Source organism: Branchiostoma lanceolatum, chromosome 3 (assembly GCF_035083965.1).
Source record: "Branchiostoma lanceolatum isolate klBraLanc5 chromosome 3, klBraLanc5.hap2, whole genome shotgun sequence".
Lineage (NCBI taxonomy): Eukaryota > Metazoa > Chordata > Leptocardii > Amphioxiformes > Branchiostomatidae > Branchiostoma > Branchiostoma lanceolatum.
The window spans coordinates 14,255,332-14,277,935 of record NC_089724.1 but is presented as its reverse complement, the minus strand read 5'-3'; the positions used below and the strand labels follow the sequence as shown (position 1 = coordinate 14,277,935).

Below are 22,604 nucleotides of genomic sequence, written 5' to 3'. Positions count from 1 at the left end.
AGACTTTGTGTAGCTTGTGAGGCTTTCTATAACGTTATAGGCCATTATTTCTTGTAACATGAAGTTGTTCAGTCGCGTCTCTCTGAAACGTTTCGGGCAGACCAGAAGAATGTTGACCACATAGTGGGCTGTTGGGACTTTTCGATTGTCCGTGTTTTGAATGCTAACGTTACGTTTGAAGCTCAGTTTTCACACAAAACAGGAAAGTATTGTCTCGAAAAAAGTAAACAGCGAACAAAACATATCGCAATGATAAGTTTGTCTCACGCAGCAAAGTATTAACACATTCATCTGCAAATTTTGTACCATTTATAAACTTGCTGTAGTTAATTTTGCGACAGGCAAAATTACTATAATATGCCTTTACTTAGCCCGATAGGGCATAGATTTGAATGTACAGGAAAGGTTATCATTAAAAGGAACACGAGGATAAAGAAATTCCATGAACAAATGTGTCATTCGTCGCCGTACCCTAATTACTCATAGTGACGTTTTTAAAGAAGTAAACAACGTCCCAGCATCAGATTACCAGTTCAGCACCAAGGACAGCGAGGGTATAGCGCGGTTAAACGAAAGCGCCACCCTGCGACCGGATGTATAAATGCAAGAAAAGTATGGCGACGTCGAACTAATGATCTTTTGAAAAGTTTCTTTGGTAGCGCTACATTCACTACATTGATAGAAGGGAGTGTGGGTTGTGCGTACTCGAGTACACTATTACGGCCCATACAGAGGTTCAATTTATCAATTACGACGGCACAAGCCTATCTGTTCAGGGTTTAATATTGTACCAGATGGAAGAGACGGATTGGTAACCCGACACCTGATTGTGCGCAACACACCGTCCAGCACTGCTCCCTAGTGACTAATTTAAAAACTGCAGCCTGAAACCTGGACAATATTTTAGACACCGCCTTGGACATGTGACAAATTCAGAGTTAGCAGGACGTAATAATAACAGAAATCACATGCAAATAATATGTTATTCTGAGATCATCTGAACATTTGCAGTTTTTCTCACTTTACAGCATGTTTAGCCCAACTGAAACGAACATTCTATTTCTATCTGATATTACCATCGTCATAATCAAAGAGAATTCCTGATACATGGTTGAAGAACTTGCTTTATTTATGATGCTAGTATGCCTTAAATGAGGTTTGCTCAAAGCGGATGATTTTAAATAACTATAAGGGGATGCAGGTTGGCAGTTCAGAAATATCCTCTGCATTCAGTTCAACTTTTTTGGCACACAATTATTCACTCTACCTTGTATCATGCATATTCAACGATTCTCCTTCAAGCACAACTAAGAATTCACCCTCTCCTTGATGGTCTGATTTGTAACATTTTAAATATGGGAGATTCAATGCCATGAAGACAAGTAGGTACTACTACCTAAAATACTGAATAAAATCTAATACTAAAAGTCATGATAAAAATTGCGGTGAGTAAACATTTCACTGCTACTTCACAAAAACTCTAAACTACTAGTCAAATGCACATGTGTAAAAGACCAGACTATGGTCTAGACATCTTAATATAAAACAGTGGAGACATCTCACTATAACCTTATGTCATCACAACAAGTAACAACATTGTGCTTTACTTAAGTCATTGATACAAAATGCAGGGTCGTGAAATCACTGAAATGACTCATAGCCATACTAGCTAATGGGGGAGTCCTTTCTGTGACACCATGACCCATTGCTAATTTGTATCACCAAATTTAAGACAATTGATATAAAGATTAGATTTTTTTACGTGACTGATAGAGGAAACTTCATTTCACTGAAGTTAGAAACTATGACATAAAACAAAGGGTAAACCTTTACAGAAATGTTCACCTTTAGTATTCTTATACCTGAAATAAAACTTTCTATCCTGTACTGTGAACCTTTGGTACAGTTTGACAATACTTCACACAATGTTCCTATAGCAGTTGATATTGTAACTTCTACAAGTCCAGAACAACATACAGGCAAAGCCACAGAACCTAGACAAATGTTTTTGTGCAACAGAAATGCCTACTTGTACTATCACATTATTTTGGTATCTTCCCAAAGAGCCTCTTCGAAACACAAGCATAGACATCATTTTGCATACTTTGTCATATCTAAATATCCGCATCTGTTTTCTTTAGGCTATTTCTTCCACTTATAACACTACTTTGCATCACACTCTTATGAAAAGGCACTTCATATAAAACATATTGCAGGCAGAAAAATATTGTCATTACATTCCGGTTACTGTGCGCTGTGAAAATGTGGTCTGTTGGTTGCACCATCCAACGTACATGTAGCACCATTGTGCAAGCTAACTATGTATGTTGCATTGCTTTTAGAATTCCTACTTAGAGCACACTGTCACAGTAGACAATTGATATAAAGATTAGATTTTTGCGGAAAAGACCATGACGTGAATGATAGAGTTTTTTTCACTGAAGTTAGAAACTATGACATAAAACAAAGGGTAAACCTTTACAGATATGTTCACCTTTAGTATTCTTATACCTGAAATAAAACTTTCTATCCTATACTGAGAACCTTTGGTACAGTTTGACAATTCTTCACACAATGTTCCTATAGCAGTTGATATTGTAACTAACTCTACTCTGGTATACAGTATGGGGTACTCTCCACTAATAATGTTTTCTTTTGACTTGAAGGTCTGACCAGAATGTTTCTTTGAATATTAAGAACCTACTACACAATATATGTGAATGTATGTTGCATTGCTTTTAGAATTCTTGGTTACGATGATACAACAAACAGAGACTGGTAATGCTGTGAAGGTTCCACATAACAAACATATAAAGTCAGTGAAATGCACAGTAAAGTTTGTTACACAATACATAGTTGGTGCTTATGATATGCCCATAGGCTTGTTTACAAGTGTGTTGTTATCTTGTGGTTTCACTAGTCTTCTTCTTACCCTTTCCCAAAAGTAGGCCTGAGAAAATATCCAGTCGTCACTATGCACCGACCAGCCTCTTAGCAGCGAAACTCTGTAAAACGGTTAATGGGAAATGAATAAGCATATTCTGGTAACATGGTTTTTATTTTGTTTGATTGATAAATCAAATCTATACATTTTGTCATCCTTCATTCTAACTCCAATCAACCTAAAGGTCAATAAATTCAATCTGTAATTCTATATTTTGTCTCTACTTGACATTATGTTCTATATATTTTAACTCTATATGTTATGCTTTGATTATTTCAAACACACAGATACACATGTGCACACACACACACACACACACACACACACACTAACACACACACAACATGTAAACATACTTTTATGTTTGCGCAAAATGAATCGCGAATGAATTTATTACACCGCAAACATAAATGCTACTAACAGTATCTGTATCTGTATAGCCGGTATAACTGCCTTTCGGCATAACACACCAGTAAAAATTGTTTCAGCAAGAACTTAAAGATAAGGAAAACTATTGATTTCCACTTTTGAAACTTAAATGCCACAAATTTTCAGTTGCATTTTTGTACATAAAAGACTTACTGGGAAGGAGTAGATGAAGATGACGGCCAGGATCACGATGATTAAGAGGATCAGGAATATGATGAAGTACCACTTGTAGTTCTTCCACACGATGTAACGGAACGTCTTGAAGGGAGAGGTGAACCAAAGGAAGGAGGTCTCGGGACGTCTGGGGAGTAAACAAAGGTAAACATCAACAGGGCTTTTTCTCAAGAAGGGGACACGTGCATTGCACCCCCATGCTATGACGTGAGCCCCTTTGCCCTGGGAGGAGCAAGCATAAAATTCTGAGTGATTAGAAATGCTACAAGCCCACAAGTGACCACAGTCTTCAACTATGACCTGTCTGACAGGAATTTTGACTCTCAGGAAGCCTTAGAAGAATTCCACATTTTAACTCAAAATCTCTAAAATGCTACACTGTGAAAGAGGCGGATTCCATCCCCCCGCTTGGCAGCTCTGCTCCCTCGCAATTCACCCACTTGCAATTTCCTAGAAAAAAACAAATACTAAACAGTATCAACAAAACACTACTCTGCTTTAGTAATGTTGTGTCAGAGGTAACAATTTGTGCACAGAAAAACAGAAAACTCACTGGGGATCATCCAGCTTGGGGTTCATGTTGGGTTCATCTCGACCCTTCCCAGCAGGCCGTGCGTCTACCTCCTCTCCTGGCAGCACTTCGACTGTCATCTCCATCTTCCCCTGCAGATGACATAATGTTTGTTGAACTAATTAGCATTCATTTGTTTGCTCATTTAGACCCTTGTAGTGCTTAGTGGCACATAGGGCAGCAAGTTTCCTTGCTGTTATAGTAGCAGGGAATATCTTTACAGCAAGGCACCTCTTCAAACACGGGACCCCCATTTTGTGTCCGGGCCCTTCCGAAAGATGGGTGCAGCCCCAAACATGATGCCCTGATCCAGGATTAAACCAGGGTCTCACCGTTCCAACTATTGGAACCAGGAACTGAACTGTGAAGCTGCTACCAGTTGAGCTACAGGGACATTAGCAGTACAAATTTGTAGACTGTTCAAGGTTAAATCCAAAAAGAGTTATCTTTCTGAGCATTTACCACAGCAGGCTAAATCGATATGTCATTTTACCTCCCCAGCTTATAAACATGCAATGGGAGAGCCACATGTTAAGTCACTGACTGTGAGACATTTACAAACTTTAAGGTAATATCATGAACAAATACTGACTGTAAGAGTCATTTCCTGGGTGTCATTGTCTATGAGATAGGCCGGCCACCATCCGCGGCACTTTTTCTGCTCAAACAGGTTAACAGTCTTCCCCCCTTGCAGCTGCTTGACGCTGCACTTTCCTGACGTCTTGGTGGGAACTGGCATCTTGTGAAGGTCTAGTGTCAACGTGCCTGGAGAAAGAAATAAAAGAATGCTGTAAATCATGACATATTTGCTCTCGTTTCATGTTAGCGGATCTCACCACAAACAAACTCTGTGCTGAATTGCATTACAATTTACAAATGTACATGTGTACTACAGTTTTTTTCTAACTGCGAACTCGAAGACACCGAAACCTCTTGATTATTTCTTGATGCAAAATTTAAGTGCTGCAAACAAAATTTGAATGAATTTGCAGTAAATAATGACACGTATAGACCACGCCAATTCCTTTTCTTGGACTTTTTTATGGTAGAAATTTACATTGTAGCAAGAGGTGGAGATGAAAACAGAGAGCTGTTAGAAAATTGGAGTTTTTACAAATTTGAGAATATTCTGGCATTCTAGTATGTAATATCCCTTCCGTAAACTTCAGTTGTTCTGTTCCCATAGCATTCCCTATGTGTATATGTTACATAAAGAGTAAAATATATATCGGTAAAGAACCTACCAAGGAAATCATCAAAGGAGAACTTGTCATTGTCCCAGACCTGCACAGTGAGTCTGGGAGGAACCTGAGTCACTGTTTCATCCAGACTCCAGAAGTGTTCCTGTCAATCAAACAATGCAGGGTGTGATCAAACTCATAGTTAAGGCCTGATTGGTGCAAGTTAATGCTAAGTTAGTGCAAGATTGACACATGCAAACACTCAAAGGTCAAATTCAAACTACAGAGTAGGGTGTAATTTGAGTAAGTTAATGAGGATTGACACCATCAAACACTAAGATCTAGTCTTTTACAGTAACAAGTCAGAATATGTCTCAACATTATAAGAATCTTGTATATATTCAACACTTACTCATACTACTAGACATTTGTATGGGGTTTTATAAACAAAACTATCACCAAATACCAAATATGTTCCCTAGCTGCAAAACAGGGCATTATGACATAGAGAATGCCATTGATGTTGCCCAGAAAAAGTTTAATTTGATTCTGACCTTCTCAGAAATGTGCACCGCCTGTTCTGCTGGGAGGTACTCGAACGGGAAGATGTAACGCCAGTTGAAGTTTCCTTCACCATCCAACGACCTGGCATAGGATTGGTCACAGGTGGATTAGACAATGACATGGATATCACAGTAAGAAACTTTATTTGTACAAGAACCCAACACACTTGTCGATAAGAGAGAGCTGGCCAAGTGTGCTTGACTAAAAACTTGGGTTGTAGCAAAGCTGCATCTACCTAATATCCCCAATCAATTTCAACCTGCGTTTTGTTCCATGTCAAATGGTAGAAGGGGAAAGGTTTGCAGGGATCTAATTTTGTGGTAGGGGGAAAATGGAGTGTTCCAATAGTTTTAAGTTTGCTGTTGAAACAAGGGTGTGAGTAGAAGATAGAACAAAAATTTTCACAGGGGCTTTAAAGTTGCACAAAGAGGTCACAACGAAAACTGTGAACATATAACCACTGCAAACATTTCCCCTTCTACAGTATGTTACAGTTTTTGTTCAGAACTTACTGTCCTTGGTGCTGAAAACACAACATCCTTGTGCCATCTTACAACACCCCCAGCATAATGCCCATGAAATTGTACCACTAAACACTATCATTATGAAGAATGGTGGTCATGAACATTTACCTGTAGTGGACATCTGTACTTTGCTTCTTTCCCTCCATCCCTGCCATCCACCTAGAAAAAATATAGAAAAAACAGTGTCGTTTTTTCCCCACAAATAGTTCTTTACAACCTTCAAAGCTCAATGTTACTAAGGCTTTCTGATAGGCCCTCTGCTTTTTAGATACTGAGAATAAACATTCTTAAATACATAGTTTTTGGTCATCTACTCACTACATATTCCATTTAAGAGAAAATTTAGGCTTGTTTTATGGATATGGTATGTCTGTAACATGCATAACCATATCATGAGAGTCTCACTAAATTCTAACTTAAAGGTAATCGTATGAATATTATGCATGCAGTGCTTGGTATTTTCTGTAAAAGCAAACTTTCAAATGATGTAAGATTTGATGGCTTTAACATTCTCAATATAAGGTACACAGTAAGATTGTAGATCTAAACAACGTAGCTTTGTTAGATATAAGTGACAATGTTATAAACTAGCTGTTACATTATTACTTTAATGTAACATTTATATCTGGCTGCTTCATCATTATCAGTATAGGAGGCACAGTAAGACTAAAATTTTAACTTAGATCCAAACAATCGCTAGACTACCATACTTACCCTTTGACATAGATGTCACTCATCTGTTCCCCAGTGATGGACGTCTCGTCCAGTGTGACATCACTGGTGTTCCACACGATCACACGCAGCTCATACCTGAGGGACAGAAACAGACACATTCTCAATCTCAGTCTAGGGGGAACAGCTGATCGAGAGACATTGCAGTACCTTTTTGTGACCTACTTGCAATATAAATAGCCCTGGTGTTCAACCCATGAATGTACTATCATAATGGCTTATAATACTTTTGCTGATGACTTGGGGTTGTTAGCGCAGCCAGCCCATCACCATTTGGCTCAGTTAACATTTTCTCCATGCCCAGAGAGCCTGCTATGGAGGCTACCAAATGGGATATCATTGCAAAGGGCAATAAATAACCATTCATATTATACATTGTATATAATACAATGCAATTGATAAAGTAATAACAGAGCTATGATTGCTCAAAATCAAGTTTCCAAACTTTTTGTGTTGACTGTGGCTCACTAATCTATACCTACTTCTTGGGCTGCCTTGGTGTCAGGTCGAATGCAGGGTTGGGAGGACCCAGAGACTTGGGGAAGATGTCCACCCACATCTGCAGCCTTCCCTAGAGGGGAGGAAGGAACAGTCCAGAGGGAGTCAGAACAATACTGAGAAGTGGATGTCAAACTTTTCTGTACAGGTTAATACTTTCATTTGTCATTACATTTAGCTCAGGGCTGTCTCTAGGATTGGTCCCTCCATCATGGGATGGAAGTTTTGGTTGTTGGGACAAAAAAAATGTCACCGGCATCCAAAAAATTTGAACTTCGTGATATGAAATTGATGAAAATGTACTTTTGTAAGCTTAAAATGACAGATTCAACCAAGAAAATCAACAACATGGGCTCCCAAACAATGAGTGGGACGGAAAAATCTCAAGCTGGAGACAGCCCTGATTTAGCTTCTCTAATTGGCAGGATGGATGGATTGAGTCTCTACCTGTGGTATCTCAGGTTGTAGTGGGTTGTAGAGGAAGCGAGTTTCCACATGTTCGGGGACCAGGTTCTGTGTATGCAGGACGTGCAGAGCTAACCTCTGGTCTGCTGGGCCCAGGTCTCCATGGAGAATACTATTCTCCTCTACAGGAACACAAGAGAGAAAAGAAGTTGCCTGGTGTCCAGCCATTAGAGAAGTTCTAGGCAATATTACAAACAATTAACATGTTATTTACAGTGCCTTAGCAGGGGTGTACTACAAAATGCATAGTTTCCATTAACACCATTAATCAGCCAGGTTACATACATTTGCCACTTTGTGTAGCAGTGCAGCACCCCCAAGTATGCACAGTTTAGATATACAGGAGTGCATTATACTGGGGGGCCTTGAGTTTGAGTTCTGTTTGGATGTATCTTTTCAGGGTGGCAGAATTATGTACCCTGGTGGAATCATGTTAGTAGATGTTACCACATGAATTGCTCTAACATGATGAAAAATTAACTTTTCTATGTAATACTGCGCCAGCTCTTTTATCACTTAACTACTATTGTTTCCACTGTGAAGTCACAAGTCTAGATCTTTACTGTAGCCCAAACTTGACAGAATGTAGAGTAGATGTTATTTACCGAACTGCTCTAGACTGAAGACCCTGTTGCCGAGCCTGAGGCGGTTGGTTCCCTCGTACTCGGGACCCCGGAGGTTACGGCGGCGTGCATGGTTCTCCAGGATAGTCTTGGGGTCTTGTTGGTCTCTCCATTTGTTGGGGCCGGTTCTGGAAGAGAAAAAATATTTGGTGAGGGGGAAAACTTATCTAAAAGTGAAAGTTACATTCAAATGGAAAATTTAAATACATGTAGCATCTAATGTAGATCATCTTTCTACATGTAAGCTTCCTAATTTATAGCAGCTTGATGGATCTGGATCAAAGTTGGTGAGGGAAAAAACGAATTTATAAGTGAAGGTAACATTCAAATGGAAACTTTAAAAGTAGCACCTATGTACGATGGAGTTAACACGACAAGCTTCCAAATGTACAGCAGTGCGAGCTTGATTGTCCTTTATGTCATACATGTATGCACGAAACAGAAATTGTTTTTCTCACAAACTATTGCAGATTGGAAGCTGTTGACACTAAATAAATGTACAGTGTTTCAGAGCTGTTTTACTGCGAGGCTGCTACCAGTCGAGCTATAGGGACAGCTCTCCTCCAAGTTTAAAGTACTATCTTGGCAGGAAGAAGGTTAAGGTTGACCTACATGCAGTAAGTCTTGGGCAGCCCGCAGGCCGGTCGGTGGTGGGACAGCAGGCGGTTCTCTAAATCAATCATGGTCTGACCAATCAGGTCGTCCGAACTGATGAGGTCCATGTCCAGCACCGTGATGGTCAGGTCCTTCTCCACGGGAATGGTCGCGGTCATCTCGTACATTCTGTAACCATGGCAACAAGGTACATAACTTTGAAATGAATTCCTGAATGGAAGTTACAGTGAAGGAAAAAATTGATGAGCTACTGTAGCAAGTGTTACTGTAATATAAAACATGGTCAGTATTGTAAATATTTTTTAAATTTTTGCTGTTTTTTTGTTTGTGGCTTTTGCGGTGACCTCTACCTGCAAATATTCACTGCAAACTCTTGATCTTAACCACAATTTACGTGCTGTAAAGGTGTAACAATATAATAGTTATAATCATATAATCCGAATAAATGAAGTTACAGTAATTCCCAAAAGAATCCTGTGACAATTACACAAAGGCTGAATGCTTTTTACACTCCATTCTTTACCTGCCAAAGACGGGATCCAGGGTTTTGGGGATGTAGTTGTCTCTGTCGCTGATCTTCTTCTTTCCCAACTTGATCTTGATGTATGGATCAGACTGGAATGAGGAGATCGTCAACACAGCGTCATAAGTATGAATAAAGCCTGAGGTCAGTCTCTTAAACATATACAATACATAATGTGTTTGTCTGAACCTTTGTTTTATTCATGAGAAGCTGAAATCGGCATGCAGGCCACTTTTCATTGAAGTCAAGAGGGAAGAGGTAATAAGTACTAAATACTTACCTTATCCTGCAGGTGTTAGTAGAAAATATTGAAAAATAAGATAGAAGTAGTTAATTTCAATTTGGCAGTTAAAGTTAAAATCCTTCCTACACTTCTCAGTGTATAGGGCAGTGCCCATCTCCATTTCTATATACCCTGGGTAACACACTTGTGTAAGCACTACAGCAGGGGGCTAGTCCACTGGTAGCCATGCTTTTTCTCATAAGTGCTGAGTAGGGAAAGCAGTATGTACCATTTCTCATTGGTATGACCAGCCTGGGTTTGAACCCACCAACTCCTCAATACAAAGTGAGCACTCTGCCCACTGCTAAAGTATTAGCAGTAGGTTTGACAAAATGACAGTTATACACTAAGACTGTACATGAAAATCGTCTGAAGGTCGTACCAAGCCGTTCTGGTCCTGTGGCTGGAGGTCCATCCCGCGTACGATATAAACCCTGATCAGGCACTCCTCTGCTCCGGTACCGGGAAGGTTCCCCAACATACGTGGCGGCAAGTCGGCTTTAGGATCCGGGGGTAGCTGGTATATCCGGAAAGTGGCCTGAAGAATTAAAAAAAGGCAAGGTATGAAAAAGGTAGGACAGGAAATTATACCTAGATTACAATGGTACTGTTGTCACTGCACTAAAGCTCACATGAAGTTCTTATTTCTTATGGACAAGTACTGGAAATCTCTAAACCTTTGGGTTGGCTATATGTTAACTTTATTATGTTAACTGCCCATAACAAAATCATTACAGCATGAACAGGTTTTGTGTCAGCATTGCACTCAATGTGCCCATGTGATGGAATCATTAGTATACCTAGCACACAAGAATAACTTAAGACAGCCTGCACTAGAAGGGGGGACAGAGAGTAGACAGAGAGGGGCTAGGACGCGTGTGTGGTTCTGTTTTGTAGTAGCTGTACAGTAGTAGTAAATGCATTGAAAAGAAGTATTCTACGCTGAAAACTTGGCTGGTCCCTGACAGCCCACCTTGAATATCAAACACCCTTTACCACAAAATTAAGTCCCAAAAACCTGCCTAAATTTACAATGTACTATGCACATGATGGTGAAAAAGTAGCCGTGAAGAGAACTCTGAGACTGGCCAGGCTCATAGCATTTTACCTTGACCTCTCCAACGACCTCTTCAGCCTCCTCGTCCTTATCATCAGTCTTCCCTCGCGCCAGAGGAAAGGTGCTGCAGAAGTCACGGAACCCGCCGTACGGCTCGGCCTTCTCCAACTCATAGGGATACACCTGAAATATAGTGCAGAACATGGAGGTAATGTTTGAACACCAGAAACAATTCACATAAGTTTGCAACACCTAGATTTTGCAGCACAATGCATTTGCAGTATCTTTGAGTTCACTGTTGAAACAATAGTAACAACACGAATGCCAGCACATATATATAAACCACGCTGTAGAAGCAATCTTTATGATAGAGTGAACATGCAGAGATTTACCGCATTACATACATGTACTTATAACTGATAATATTACAACAATACAATGGCAAAGGGCCAAATAATATTCACAAAAATATTTGAAAGTCTTCATTGGTCATTTAACTGTTTAAGTACATGTATTCAGAATTCTATGTTGGACTTAAGTTTACCTTAACATACAATATGGGAGAACATACCTGTATTGTGTCCAGTCCAGTCTGTAGGTAATCTCCACACTTGTCTGCATACTCCCCACCGAGGGAGGCATAGAACTTAGACCACCAGTCCATCCCCTCTGTCCCTGATCCACCCTACAACACAACACACCACAGACAGTCTTTAAGATGGACGCCCTTTTAAGACATTTGAATCTCTCAGGGTTCTGATTTATTCATTGTAAAAAAATCCTTTCCACACCATATGGTGTATAGGGCAGTGCCCATCTCAGTTTCTATAGCCCTTGGGCCACACAGCTTGTGCAAACACTACAGCAGGGGACTAATCCATTGGTAGTGGTGTGAGTTCAACTACAATACCTAGTTTTCATACTAGTGCTGAGAGTTAAGCAGAGAAAGCAGTATGCACTTTTAAAGTCTTGATATGGCTCAGCTGGGAATTGAATCTGGGACTGCATGCACATACCCACTAGGAAAATGCAGCAGTTATTTGTTTTGTAAAAAGGTGATCATTCTTAGGACAACAGCAACAATTTTACCTTTGCAAGATGAATAGCCTGGTCGAATGAAAAATACAAGGAAAACAAACTTTGTTTGGCACACTAAAGTTGCCGTTTGGCACCCAATTCTCTATTGGTTACAGAGTTAGGCAGCAGGGAGCAGGTTAAGAACTACATACACTGCCATCTTTGCATGTCAATAGCAACATCAAGTGAGTTTCTTTGATGATAATAAATGTTACCTTCTCATGGGGTATAGTCTGGTCAGACGGACCATCAATCTCCAGGGAAATGTTATCCATGGTGGCTGGCAGCACTGAAAAAAAGTTGCATAACAAAACTTTACTTCTCATAAGTTCTATAGTTGATATAGGTACATTCACTGTTTGAGTTAGAAATGTTAGTATTGAATAACATAATCAACATTTTTGATATGAGCATATAATCATTTGTCACTAAGCTGATATTGCAAATTATGTCTTTATCACAAATATCAGTCTGACACATATCAAGGAAGGCATTCAATGTTGTTGAAATATCTTTATGACTGAGTCTACATTGTTGCATTTGATTTAATGCAGTGATCTCTCTGCCAAAAATTACACGACTAATGTGTTTCAAAGAAATTTACCTACCTACTACCTACTACCAAATTGTTTCAACTGCAAACTCTAAAAAACAGATCTAAAAAGTACCTCCTTTCCCCTTCTACCGTGAAATCAAGACCCCACAAAAATAACTAAATTTCCAGTAGTGTCCATACCTGCAGGTTCTGTAGCATCTGCCAGCTGGCCTGCTGTCTCAGCCATGAAGTCCCGCAGCGACCTCACCATGTGGACGCCAACAAGCGGTTTGCGGCCAAACTGTCGGTTGTCGAAAACCTTGATGTTGACCGGCGGCATGTAGAGGTCCTCTTTAGGTAGATACTGTTGGAAGAAAGCAAAGAAGAGATTGTAGAGGTCTGATTATACAACTCCATGTATACATATTGTTGGAAAAGCCCACAGATTAAATTTCTGCTTTAATCATGTGAAATTGTAGGGTTCATTCATGAGATTTCATAGTCATGCATGTGCAAGTATTAGGAGAGCATATTCCAGTAAACAACAAGTTATTTCTATTGTGTTGATACAAAATATGAGGACAAAGGAATGAAGACAGTTAACTCTCATAACTCTAAAATGTACTTTAAGACATGCCACATGCCACATTAAAAAAAGGTGCTATCAAGGCCTTCTAGCTCGACAAGAATGTTTTGAACACCTGGATATCTGAAGTGTGCATATACCTCAGGGATTACTGATGCTGCATTAGTAGATCGGATTCCCTTTCTAAAATATAGCTGTATTAGGTTACATGGAGGAATTGTGAGAGTTGATGATATTGCTACCTGTGTACATGTATGTGTCCAACATTACAATATACACCACAAAAGATGGAAAATACTTCAGATCAACATGTGCTCACCACATCAAAGAATAGGTGGGGCTCTTCGAAGTTTGGGTTTTTTTTAAGACTTTTGATGACTTTTGTCTCTTGGATGTTGCCTCCAATCTCCAGCTGGACACTCGGCGAGTTGACACTAGAGAGCTGGTATTTCTTCATGTTCCTCACTCCCCAGCATACAGCCTGCCATAAAAGATAGCATTTAAATTGGTTTGTCAATAATATATTGAAGCTGAAGAACAGAATACATGACTTTGTACTGTATGTATTGTAGTATGCAGAAAGATTATGAAATCCTGTACTCTCTTCTACATAAAAATGGCAATCAGAGATGACAAACTTCAGTCTTCATCCATACTGCGCATGTTTTGCAATCCTTCAAGTCCCACAGACAAAAATAGAATCTATGGCTACACTGCATTTGAACATTAGAAATCATACATGGAAACACAGACAGACAACCAAGCAGTAAAAAACAGACAAGCATACAATACTTCCTTCCCTTGTTTTGAAATGAAAATCTCATAAAACAGGTTGTATGCAATGATATGTTGTATACATATCTGTGATACTTGCCCAATACTTTTAACAAAACGTGAAACATTAGAGTTTACGACTGTATGTAATCTTACCTCTATTGCTGTGCGATGCATGAGAGGTCTGATGTCTGGGGGAACACTGTACACCTCCCCACGTTTAGGTGGAAGGAACGGCAGATCATCATCATCACCCTGGGAAATCACCAGCAAAAAATCAGCCATAAAGTCAAACTTTACAAGATACAATATTGAGCAATAACATATTACTCAATAATACATTTATCAGCTATATTTAACAGTTTTGATAATGTTAGGATTTCCCTGAAGTTGGCTATTTTTTTGCATTACAGTGCATGCACGCTGTAATGCACTGAGATGGATGTTAATATTCTGCATGCATGCATGCAGTCATGCTGTCCTGGTCGGTATCTATACCTGCAGTGACACGGCAGCCTTACCGTGCATTTCATCTGTGGTCTGAAAAACAGAAGCTATCATAATTGTAACATTGTACATGTATGTTGGTCATATCTATAACATAGCAAACAATGTACTATAACATTATGTCAAGCTTGAAAATGAAAGAAAATTTCTTGCATTACAGTGTTTGCGGTTACCATGATTATAATAATTGTATTTACCTTTATTACTTTAGACCAAAAAAGGCTTACCCATCACAATTTCCATAACAGTTGTACCGCCATAATGCCAGCTTTTTTCAAAAGCACTTTTATTTCTTAGCCCACCATTGAAATCAACTGTTGGATTTCACACCAGTGACTTCTACCGGTACTACAAGCTCCTACAAAGCTGCTGGTTTAACCAAAGGTCAGTTATACACATGTATACCAGCTACACAATATAGAATACAGACTGTCAGATATAAACAGTAAGAACCATGTACCAAGAAGAGTTCGAAGGTGGCCAGCAGCTCCCCAAACTGCTTGGTGCCGTTCATGACGGGGAACCACGCCAGACGGGGAGATCGGGAGTCAGAGGAGCTCAGTTTGACCATCGGCGTGGCGACAGCTCGGCCCAGGAACTCAGGACTACCCTGGAAGAAAAATGCATGACATTGTTTATAATGTTGAAAGATTACATGTACTTTATCATTCAACACATCATGTAATATGTCTCTATAGGATACAGTGTTGCTTATAATTGGCAAGTGCACATACAAAATATACCTAATAGTATGGTCTCTTGTTTCTTTAGGAGGGAGCAAACTACATACTGAAGAAAGTTGTGTAAACTTTGCTGACTTGGCTAACTAACAGTGGTCCTAGAATAGGATGTTGCAAAGTGCAGGTACTGTATACATGTCAGTGACATACATGGAATCATTCAGATGGAATCATCAGCAATAGAAACGCTCAAATTCACTATGTATTAATTCCTTACAATTAGTAACATGATAGAAGCTGCAAGTACATAAGTCTTTTGGCTGTATTTTGAATTCTTTACTACAAGTGATGATGGCTCCATAATCACAACGGAAGCCAAAAACCTTCCATTTGATCTATCCCTTGTCTTTCTCAATGGCAAAGTTGTTCTTGTCTTCCTCAATGGCAAAGATGTTAAAACCAGCTGTGGATAACCTTTAGAACTGGTTAGTACTTACAAAGCTGTCGTGGTCGAACAGCTCCACTACTACATGTGGGGGTGCACGCTCCATGTTGGTGGGGTCACCGTAGATCTCGATCTCATCAAACAGCAGTGTCTGGTCCCACACCGGGCTCAGCTTGTTCTTCACTACCTCCGTCTGCTGACTCTGGGTCAGGAAACTCACACTCGCAAACGGATCTGGATAATGCAAACAGGATTGTTGGTCAGATTAAGATTGATTAAACCACTTCTCATTTGAAATGTTGTGTTAGACCCATCCGCCCAGACACTACATGGAGTGCAGTGTAGTATGTTTGCAACCCAAACCTACATGTATCTACAAAAAAAATGCTTAATCTAAACATGTACAGCAATGGCTTGGTCGTTACTTGACCAATGTTTGGACCTCTTTTTTGGTTGGAATGTTTCACTATAGAATGCAAGCCAAAAACCTGCCATGACTTTTGCGTGCTGTCAAACTACAATGCGGAATGGTATCGTTAAATGAAATAAGTTTGTTAGTAAACACACAAGGTTGCACAATGCTCTCAACTGTTAATCCTCCAAAATTCTACAAGTAGTCTACTGGGAGAATCAAAGATATGTTTCTGTAATGTTTTCTATCAGTAATCCCTACAAGTTCATAGTAAAGACTAAGGAGATGTTCTGTTGTTACCTGAGGAGCTGTCCTTGTCTGCAGCTATCAAGTCTCTCGCCTGATAGATGTAACAACGAAGCTGGTATTTGTGAGGTTCTGAGGGTAAGAAGAACATTCAAGCAAATAACCATCAAAAGAACATTATCATTGTCTTTTTCATACAACCAGTGTCCTAATATTTTTTTCCCTCAAACCATATGATAGATATAATGCACAGGAAAACTTGTAGACAAAAACATTTGATACGATTAATAACTGATATGATGAAATGGCAGCAAGTCGAATATGATTTGGCCCTCCAACTTCTTTGTACACAACAAACCAACGAATATGGTCCCCAAGAAAAGAAAAATATGGTCCCCAAAACATGTGTAACTGTGAATAGATAATTACAATAACTGTAATTAAATATTACATAAAATAGATAATTGTCATAACCAGCTAAATCTTCCGTGGACTTACTGTCATAACTGAGGAAGACTCTTGGTGCAGCAATAGCTTTGGGCTCATCATCATCACTATCGTCATCACCAGGGCTCTGTTAAAAAAAGATAATTCACAAAATCGATCACAATTTTGCACAACATGTCTAGACCAAAATCACAACTGCCCTTATTACGCAAAAATAATGCAAGATATTTAGTTTTCCACTGCCTGCCAAGAAGTCAACCCCAACAAAAGTACTGAAGACAGAATGTGGTTCTATGTTCACTATCTGTTGATGCACAATATGATTTTGTCACTTGTAATTAGCCTTCGGTTATACATGTATGAATTTGTATCAAAATTTATCATCAATCTTTCAATCTTTTCTTAATTATGTGAACTTCTTCCACAAAGTAGAATATTCTATAGCTATGAGGAGGGGAAGCTGCAGAAGCACCGGGGCAAATGGGGTACTGTATGTTGCTGATTTTTTCATTATCAGCATTGTTATTACCTTCGCCGAGAAGGTTATGCAGAGGGTAGCGTTTGTTTGTGGGTTTGTTGGTTTGTTTGTAACGTACAGCATAACTCGAGAAGGCTTGGATGGATTGTCTTGATATTTGGAAGGTGGGTAGGTCTCGATGAGACTTGGAAATGATTAGATTTTGGGTCCCATATCGGCTTGATACGGTACTGCAGCGGAACTTCCTGTTTTGATATCTCGTGTTCTGGACAAGCTATGGAACTGATTTTTGAGTGGTAGATAGCTCTTTGGACAGAGAGTAAGTGGTATAGGTTTTGGCCACCTAGCAGCTTTTTTGGAACTGCAGGAGCAGGTTTTGCTTCAGACTTTGAAAGGGAATAACTCAAGAAGGGCTTGATGGATGGTCATGATTTTTGGTTAGTAGATAACTTGAGTGATGATGTACATGATTAGATACTTATTATGCGAATCAGCATCTAATTTGCATAAGTTTATACAGCCGCCAAATTCCGTGATAGGACTCTCAAACATGTAACAAATGTAACTGAGGGAGCGAGAAATATTAATAGATATCAACTATGCAAATGAGGCCCTCATTTGCATAATTAATGAGGAAATACTAGAACTCAAGATGGGCTTGATGGATGTTCATGATTTTTGGTATATAGATAGCTTTGGTGATACTTTGTCTGATAATCATGCAAATCAGATTCTAATTTGCATAATTAATGAGACAATTTTAAAAAACCGCTGTGTTCCATGATCTGACTATTCAAATATGTGACATTTGTAACTGAGGAAGAGAGGAATGTTGATAGATAGAAAATATGCAATTGTAGGCCTGATTTGCATAATTAATGAGAAACTACTAGAATTCCATACAGGTAAATGATGGCAATTTCATACTTGTGGCATTTTGAAGTTATGTGAATGTGAACATCGTTGAATCAAATTATGCTAATAAGGACCTTATTTGCATAATTGATTACATATGGTCGCATAACCTTTTTTAAGCTCATACTTTGGACGACTTCTGTTATTTGGGTGAAGACGATCAACTGGTATGATTTATAATTGATGAGAAACACTCCTTATACGTCAGTCATAAAGGTTAAAATCATTTGACGAAGGTATGAGGTCGTGGAACTCTAGTTTGAATTACTATGATGTACTTTTTGTCCTTAAGGATCGTTCAATGTATGTATTTTCTTTTGATTTATGATAATATGAATAAAAAATTAAAATTAAAATAAAAATGTATCATCAAGATGATTGTATTCAGACATACCAGCCTGGTGCTTTCGATGGCAAAGATGGCTGTGGCGGAGTTGTCTTGTGCAGTCATCTTCCTGTGCCAGCGTCGGCGGCGCACCATGTCCATCTTACGCTTCTTCACATGGAAGCGCATGTTGAACAGAGGGGCGTACTCCCAGCCTTCTGTTTTGGCCTGCTCCATTTTTTGCTGGAAATGAGTGTAACATGGTACAACAAAATTTATGTAAACTGATTTGTTACAGGCTTAGTAATCTAAAATAAGGAGCAAGAGGTGAAAACTAAATGACAGCAGAAGTGTTATAGATTGCTTGCATACATCAAAACATAGACAGCACAATGGTATTGTAATGATAAAAACAACAAAATTTATTTGTTGACAACAAAAACAGTAATTTTTCTGAATATGCAATCTAAATTCAAAGACTTAAAGTTATTGATTTTCAATGGCTTCATAGAAATGATGCTATCACAGCTTTTACACTGGTCATCCTTGTAAGAGACCTGTGATGTGCAATGGTCTGTCTGGATGTAACATCTGTGACTAACAAATGTTTGTGATACAGTAGTTTGAAAGGCAAAGGGCAATAATAGTCCAGCAACAAACTTTAACAACATAGAAACAATATCTTTAAAGGAACAAACCTTTTTGGCAAGAACTTTCTGGTCCTCAACAAAGGTGCGTTTGCGGACCCAGCGTCGCCTCCTGCACATGTGGTAGGTTCTCTCCCCTGGGCTCCAGCCCAGCAGAGTGGACTCCACAGCGTACTCCCAACCTGGGGACAACGTCATTTCACATTTAATCCTTCCTCTCACTAGAAATGAATAATAAAATGGGGTTCGAATCTCGGTTGGGATCACTTGTTTCCACTCGCTCCTTTGATTTGTTTCAATGGTTCCCACACCGGCCCTGTGAGTAACGATCAGATCACACAGGGAATATCGTACTCGGAGACTCGGGACGAGTCTAGAAAGAAAAGGGGGAGTAGTGTAACAGTGGGGGTTCAAGTGGGCCTCCAACTGACCAGTCTAACTGGTCGCGACCTTTTAGCCTAGTGGTTAAGGCGTGCGTGTCTGTGATCTGGGCTGCCGGTTTCGGCGTGGGTTCGAATCTCGGTTGGGATCACTTGTTTCTACTCGCTCCTTTGATTTGTTTCAGATATACCAACTACATGTACAAACTATTTACATAATGTAAAACAAGTTCAAGGACACTGACTAAGATAGAGGTCTGGTAAGTTAGTTTTGAAAAATGGTGTCTTCTCTCACACCTGCAACAATGTTTGCTTCCACAGGGGGGCACACATGACAACAGTATGGACTATCAAGGTTATCAAGTCTTAATCTGATAAAACCCACCTTCCTCATCCACAGCCCTGTTGAGGTCCATCTGCCATTCATCCTCCCATTCCCATCCCTCGGGGAGTTCCGTCTCTTCCTTGGCTGGACACGAGTCTCCGCGGACGTCTGACCAAGACGTGGTCGCTTCAACCCAGTGGCCCCCTGGGATACGGCTCTGGTTCTCGTAGATGTCTTCCAAGAAATGCTTGTGGCCGGAGTCTCTGTCATATAGCAGGCTGGGACACAAGCAAGAAGATATATTGAAACATCAATGAGCACATTCTACACTGCTTTTGCATGGGGTGAAACAAAAGTAAGACTCCTACTGGAACCTTTAGTCAATATTTCTTCCAAAACATTATTTTTTGATTGAATGAAGATAAGGAAATTAGTTTGTGCTTCATTGAAAGCATTGATTCAGATTACAGGAATATCCAAAACCATAATTTGCATACCATCGGTATCATGCCATCACATTTTCATCTAATAATACAATATTCCCATCTTTTCAAATGATTCACAGTGACAAGGATTCACATTGACAACAATTCACAGTAACAATAACAATTCAAAGCTGAAAGTGTATTTCAACTATACTGTCTGCAGCAGTTATAACAGTGAAGTAAAGGTTTTAAGGTGAAAGACAGAGATTGGAGGCTGACCTGAGTTCAGGGTTGATGAACCAGTCCCCGTCCCACTCCCAACCTTCAGGGGGAACAAAGGTGTTTTTCTTCAGCTTCAACTCTCCGTCTGCGTCCGACCAGTGGGGGCGTAACATCTTACTGGGACTCCAGGGGTCCAGCAGTCCTTTGGTTTCGTTCTCGTACGTTTCGGCAAAGACAGCCACTTCTCCCTCGGTCGTCCCGGGGTCAAAGTGATCCTGGTCGGTCTGCAACCCCAGCCATAGTTTGACTCGCAGAAGGGCGGGGATGTCCGTCTTGCCATGCTTTGCTCCAGGGTACTGTGGCACAGGGATACGGGAACAAGATTAGTCAGTGCAGGCAGGAGAGAAGTTCATCATCATCATATCGGGCAGCTTGCCCGGACTAGGGTTGCTCTTTCCCTCCAGGCAACACGGTCCGCCATAAGTTGGTCTAGATCTTCAGACCTCGCTCCTACATCCCCAGCAAGTTGGTCTATGTAGGTCCTTCGGGGTCGCCCGACAGAGGAATGCCCATGAGAGAAGTTAATGAGAGGAATCTGTCAAGGGCTGTCTCCATGACCCATCCCCCTGTCCCACACCGGAAATATTCTTGTTGGGACGGACAAAAATTTCAGCCTGTCCATCCAACTTCTTGACATGAACTTTTGTACTTTTGTAAGCTTAGAATGACAGACTAAAAACTAAAATGAAAAATACTGTTTCGCAAACAATGAGTGGGACAGAAAAAAATTGAAGACAGCCCAGACTCGCTGAAGATCAGGAAGTTTTTATGTGATAGATTTAAAGAAAGTACCACGTGAATGCTTACGAAAAGCATATTATATAAATTTGATATAATTTTTACCCTCAGGAAAATTGTTTGCAGCTGTCCGCAGTACTTTCCGCTGCAGCCAGGGTTGGTAGAGAAGAGGACTTGGTGGGCTGGGATGCGGCAGTACGCTCTCCGACTGCCCCCGGTTATCATCCAGATCATCACGTCAGGGATGCTGTTTTGGGGCTGGAAATATACAAAAAGGACAAATCATGCCACATATCACCACAAAACTCCAGAAGATTTTGTCAAATATCAAATTTCGAAACATTCATAATATATTTAAGTTTTGCTGTCATTCCTGCACCACAAACAGTGTTCAGCATTTTCATCGTATTGCTACTCAAAGATTTCACAAACTTTTGAAATTCAACTCAGGTGCTGAGAACTTATCTGAATCTACAGTATGATGAGAATTTTTGTACCACATTGGCTGGTGGTAGTAACCTAGCATGTAAGGAATGCCTGTGACAGAAGAAATGCTTACCTCAAGACTGATGTCCTTGAGTGTCTGGCAGTAGTCCATGGCTGCCGCTAACACCTCCTCAGGTTCTAAAGCCTTCTCCCTAAGCTCTTGGGCCAAGGCTACTATATTGTCTAACTGTTTCCTCCTCATTTTGCCCATGTGCCTATCAAGTTCTGTGTCACGGTGGCCCTTCTCTGCCTGTGCTACCGGCAGTTGTTTTCTATTGACAAACAAAAGAAAAGAAGATCACCTTTTGGTTTAAATTTAAGGGCACAAGAAAGACACAGAAATATGATAAGGATAAACAGATTTAATTTGTTAGATCTTGTACAAAAAAGAGCTGTGTCAGAGTGTATACTCAACTGCTTACATGAAAAATGTGAGGGGATAGTGCATACATGTTTCCTGGTTTACACTTGGTTTTTAGGCGTTGAATACAGTCAGATTTGAGCTTTGCTGTCTGGGCTGTTTTCATCCTCTTTTCTTTGAAAAATTTTGATTTGAGATGTTCAAGAGCCAAGTTAATTCATATTGACTAAGATTGGCTTGCAATTGTATGGTGTCCAAAAATTGAGCAAGGGAAAAAATAATGTTAGTGCTGTCATCATAGCATGATGACATACCCAGAATAAATGGTATAAAAAAGGGGGAACTTTTTC

At 39.9% G+C, this 22,604-nt stretch overlaps 1 protein-coding gene across 6 annotated transcripts in view; it reads right to left on the bottom strand.

Moving 5' to 3' along the window:
* Positions 1-1,111: 1,111 nt before the first annotated feature.
* Positions 1,112-22,604, bottom strand: part of LOC136430471 (dysferlin-like) — a 46,315-nt gene continuing 24,822 nt past the window's right edge. For 4 of the 6 annotated variants that reach the window (XM_066421124.1, XM_066421126.1, XM_066421125.1 and 1 more), the window contains exons 24-54: positions 21,967-22,165; positions 21,513-21,665; positions 20,667-20,965; positions 20,023-20,240; positions 19,309-19,439; positions 18,680-18,853; positions 16,944-17,019; positions 16,500-16,577; positions 15,840-16,021; positions 15,123-15,272; positions 14,654-14,695; positions 14,312-14,410; positions 13,701-13,862; positions 12,997-13,159; positions 12,476-12,549; positions 11,755-11,868; positions 11,235-11,366; positions 10,509-10,664; positions 9,844-9,935; positions 9,318-9,488; positions 8,688-8,833; positions 8,065-8,204; positions 7,602-7,690; positions 7,102-7,197; positions 6,496-6,546; positions 5,854-5,944; positions 5,363-5,462; positions 4,711-4,883; positions 4,101-4,210; positions 3,527-3,674; positions 1,112-3,005 (exon numbers count right to left, since the gene is read on the bottom strand). In XM_066421124.1, the coding sequence (XP_066277221.1) occupies positions 2,973-3,005; positions 3,527-3,674; positions 4,101-4,210; positions 4,711-4,883; positions 5,363-5,462; positions 5,854-5,944; positions 6,496-6,546; positions 7,102-7,197; positions 7,602-7,690; positions 8,065-8,204; positions 8,688-8,833; positions 9,318-9,488; positions 9,844-9,935; positions 10,509-10,664; positions 11,235-11,366; positions 11,755-11,868; positions 12,476-12,549; positions 12,997-13,159; positions 13,701-13,862; positions 14,312-14,410; positions 14,654-14,695; positions 15,123-15,272; positions 15,840-16,021; positions 16,500-16,577; positions 16,944-17,019; positions 18,680-18,853; positions 19,309-19,439; positions 20,023-20,240; positions 20,667-20,965; positions 21,513-21,665; positions 21,967-22,165 (4,042 nt within the window). In that variant the 3' untranslated portion in view covers positions 1,112-2,972. The remainder of the gene's footprint in view (positions 3,006-3,526; positions 3,675-4,100; positions 4,211-4,710; positions 4,884-5,362; positions 5,463-5,853; positions 5,945-6,495; positions 6,547-7,101; positions 7,198-7,601; positions 7,691-8,064; positions 8,205-8,687; positions 8,834-9,317; positions 9,489-9,843; positions 9,936-10,508; positions 10,665-11,234; positions 11,367-11,754; positions 11,869-12,475; positions 12,550-12,996; positions 13,160-13,700; positions 13,863-14,311; positions 14,411-14,653; positions 14,696-15,122; positions 15,273-15,839; positions 16,022-16,499; positions 16,578-16,943; positions 17,020-18,679; positions 18,854-19,308; positions 19,440-20,022; positions 20,241-20,666; positions 20,966-21,512; positions 21,666-21,966; positions 22,166-22,604) is intronic. The other 2 variants (XM_066421127.1, XM_066421130.1) reach the window with 1 other exon arrangement.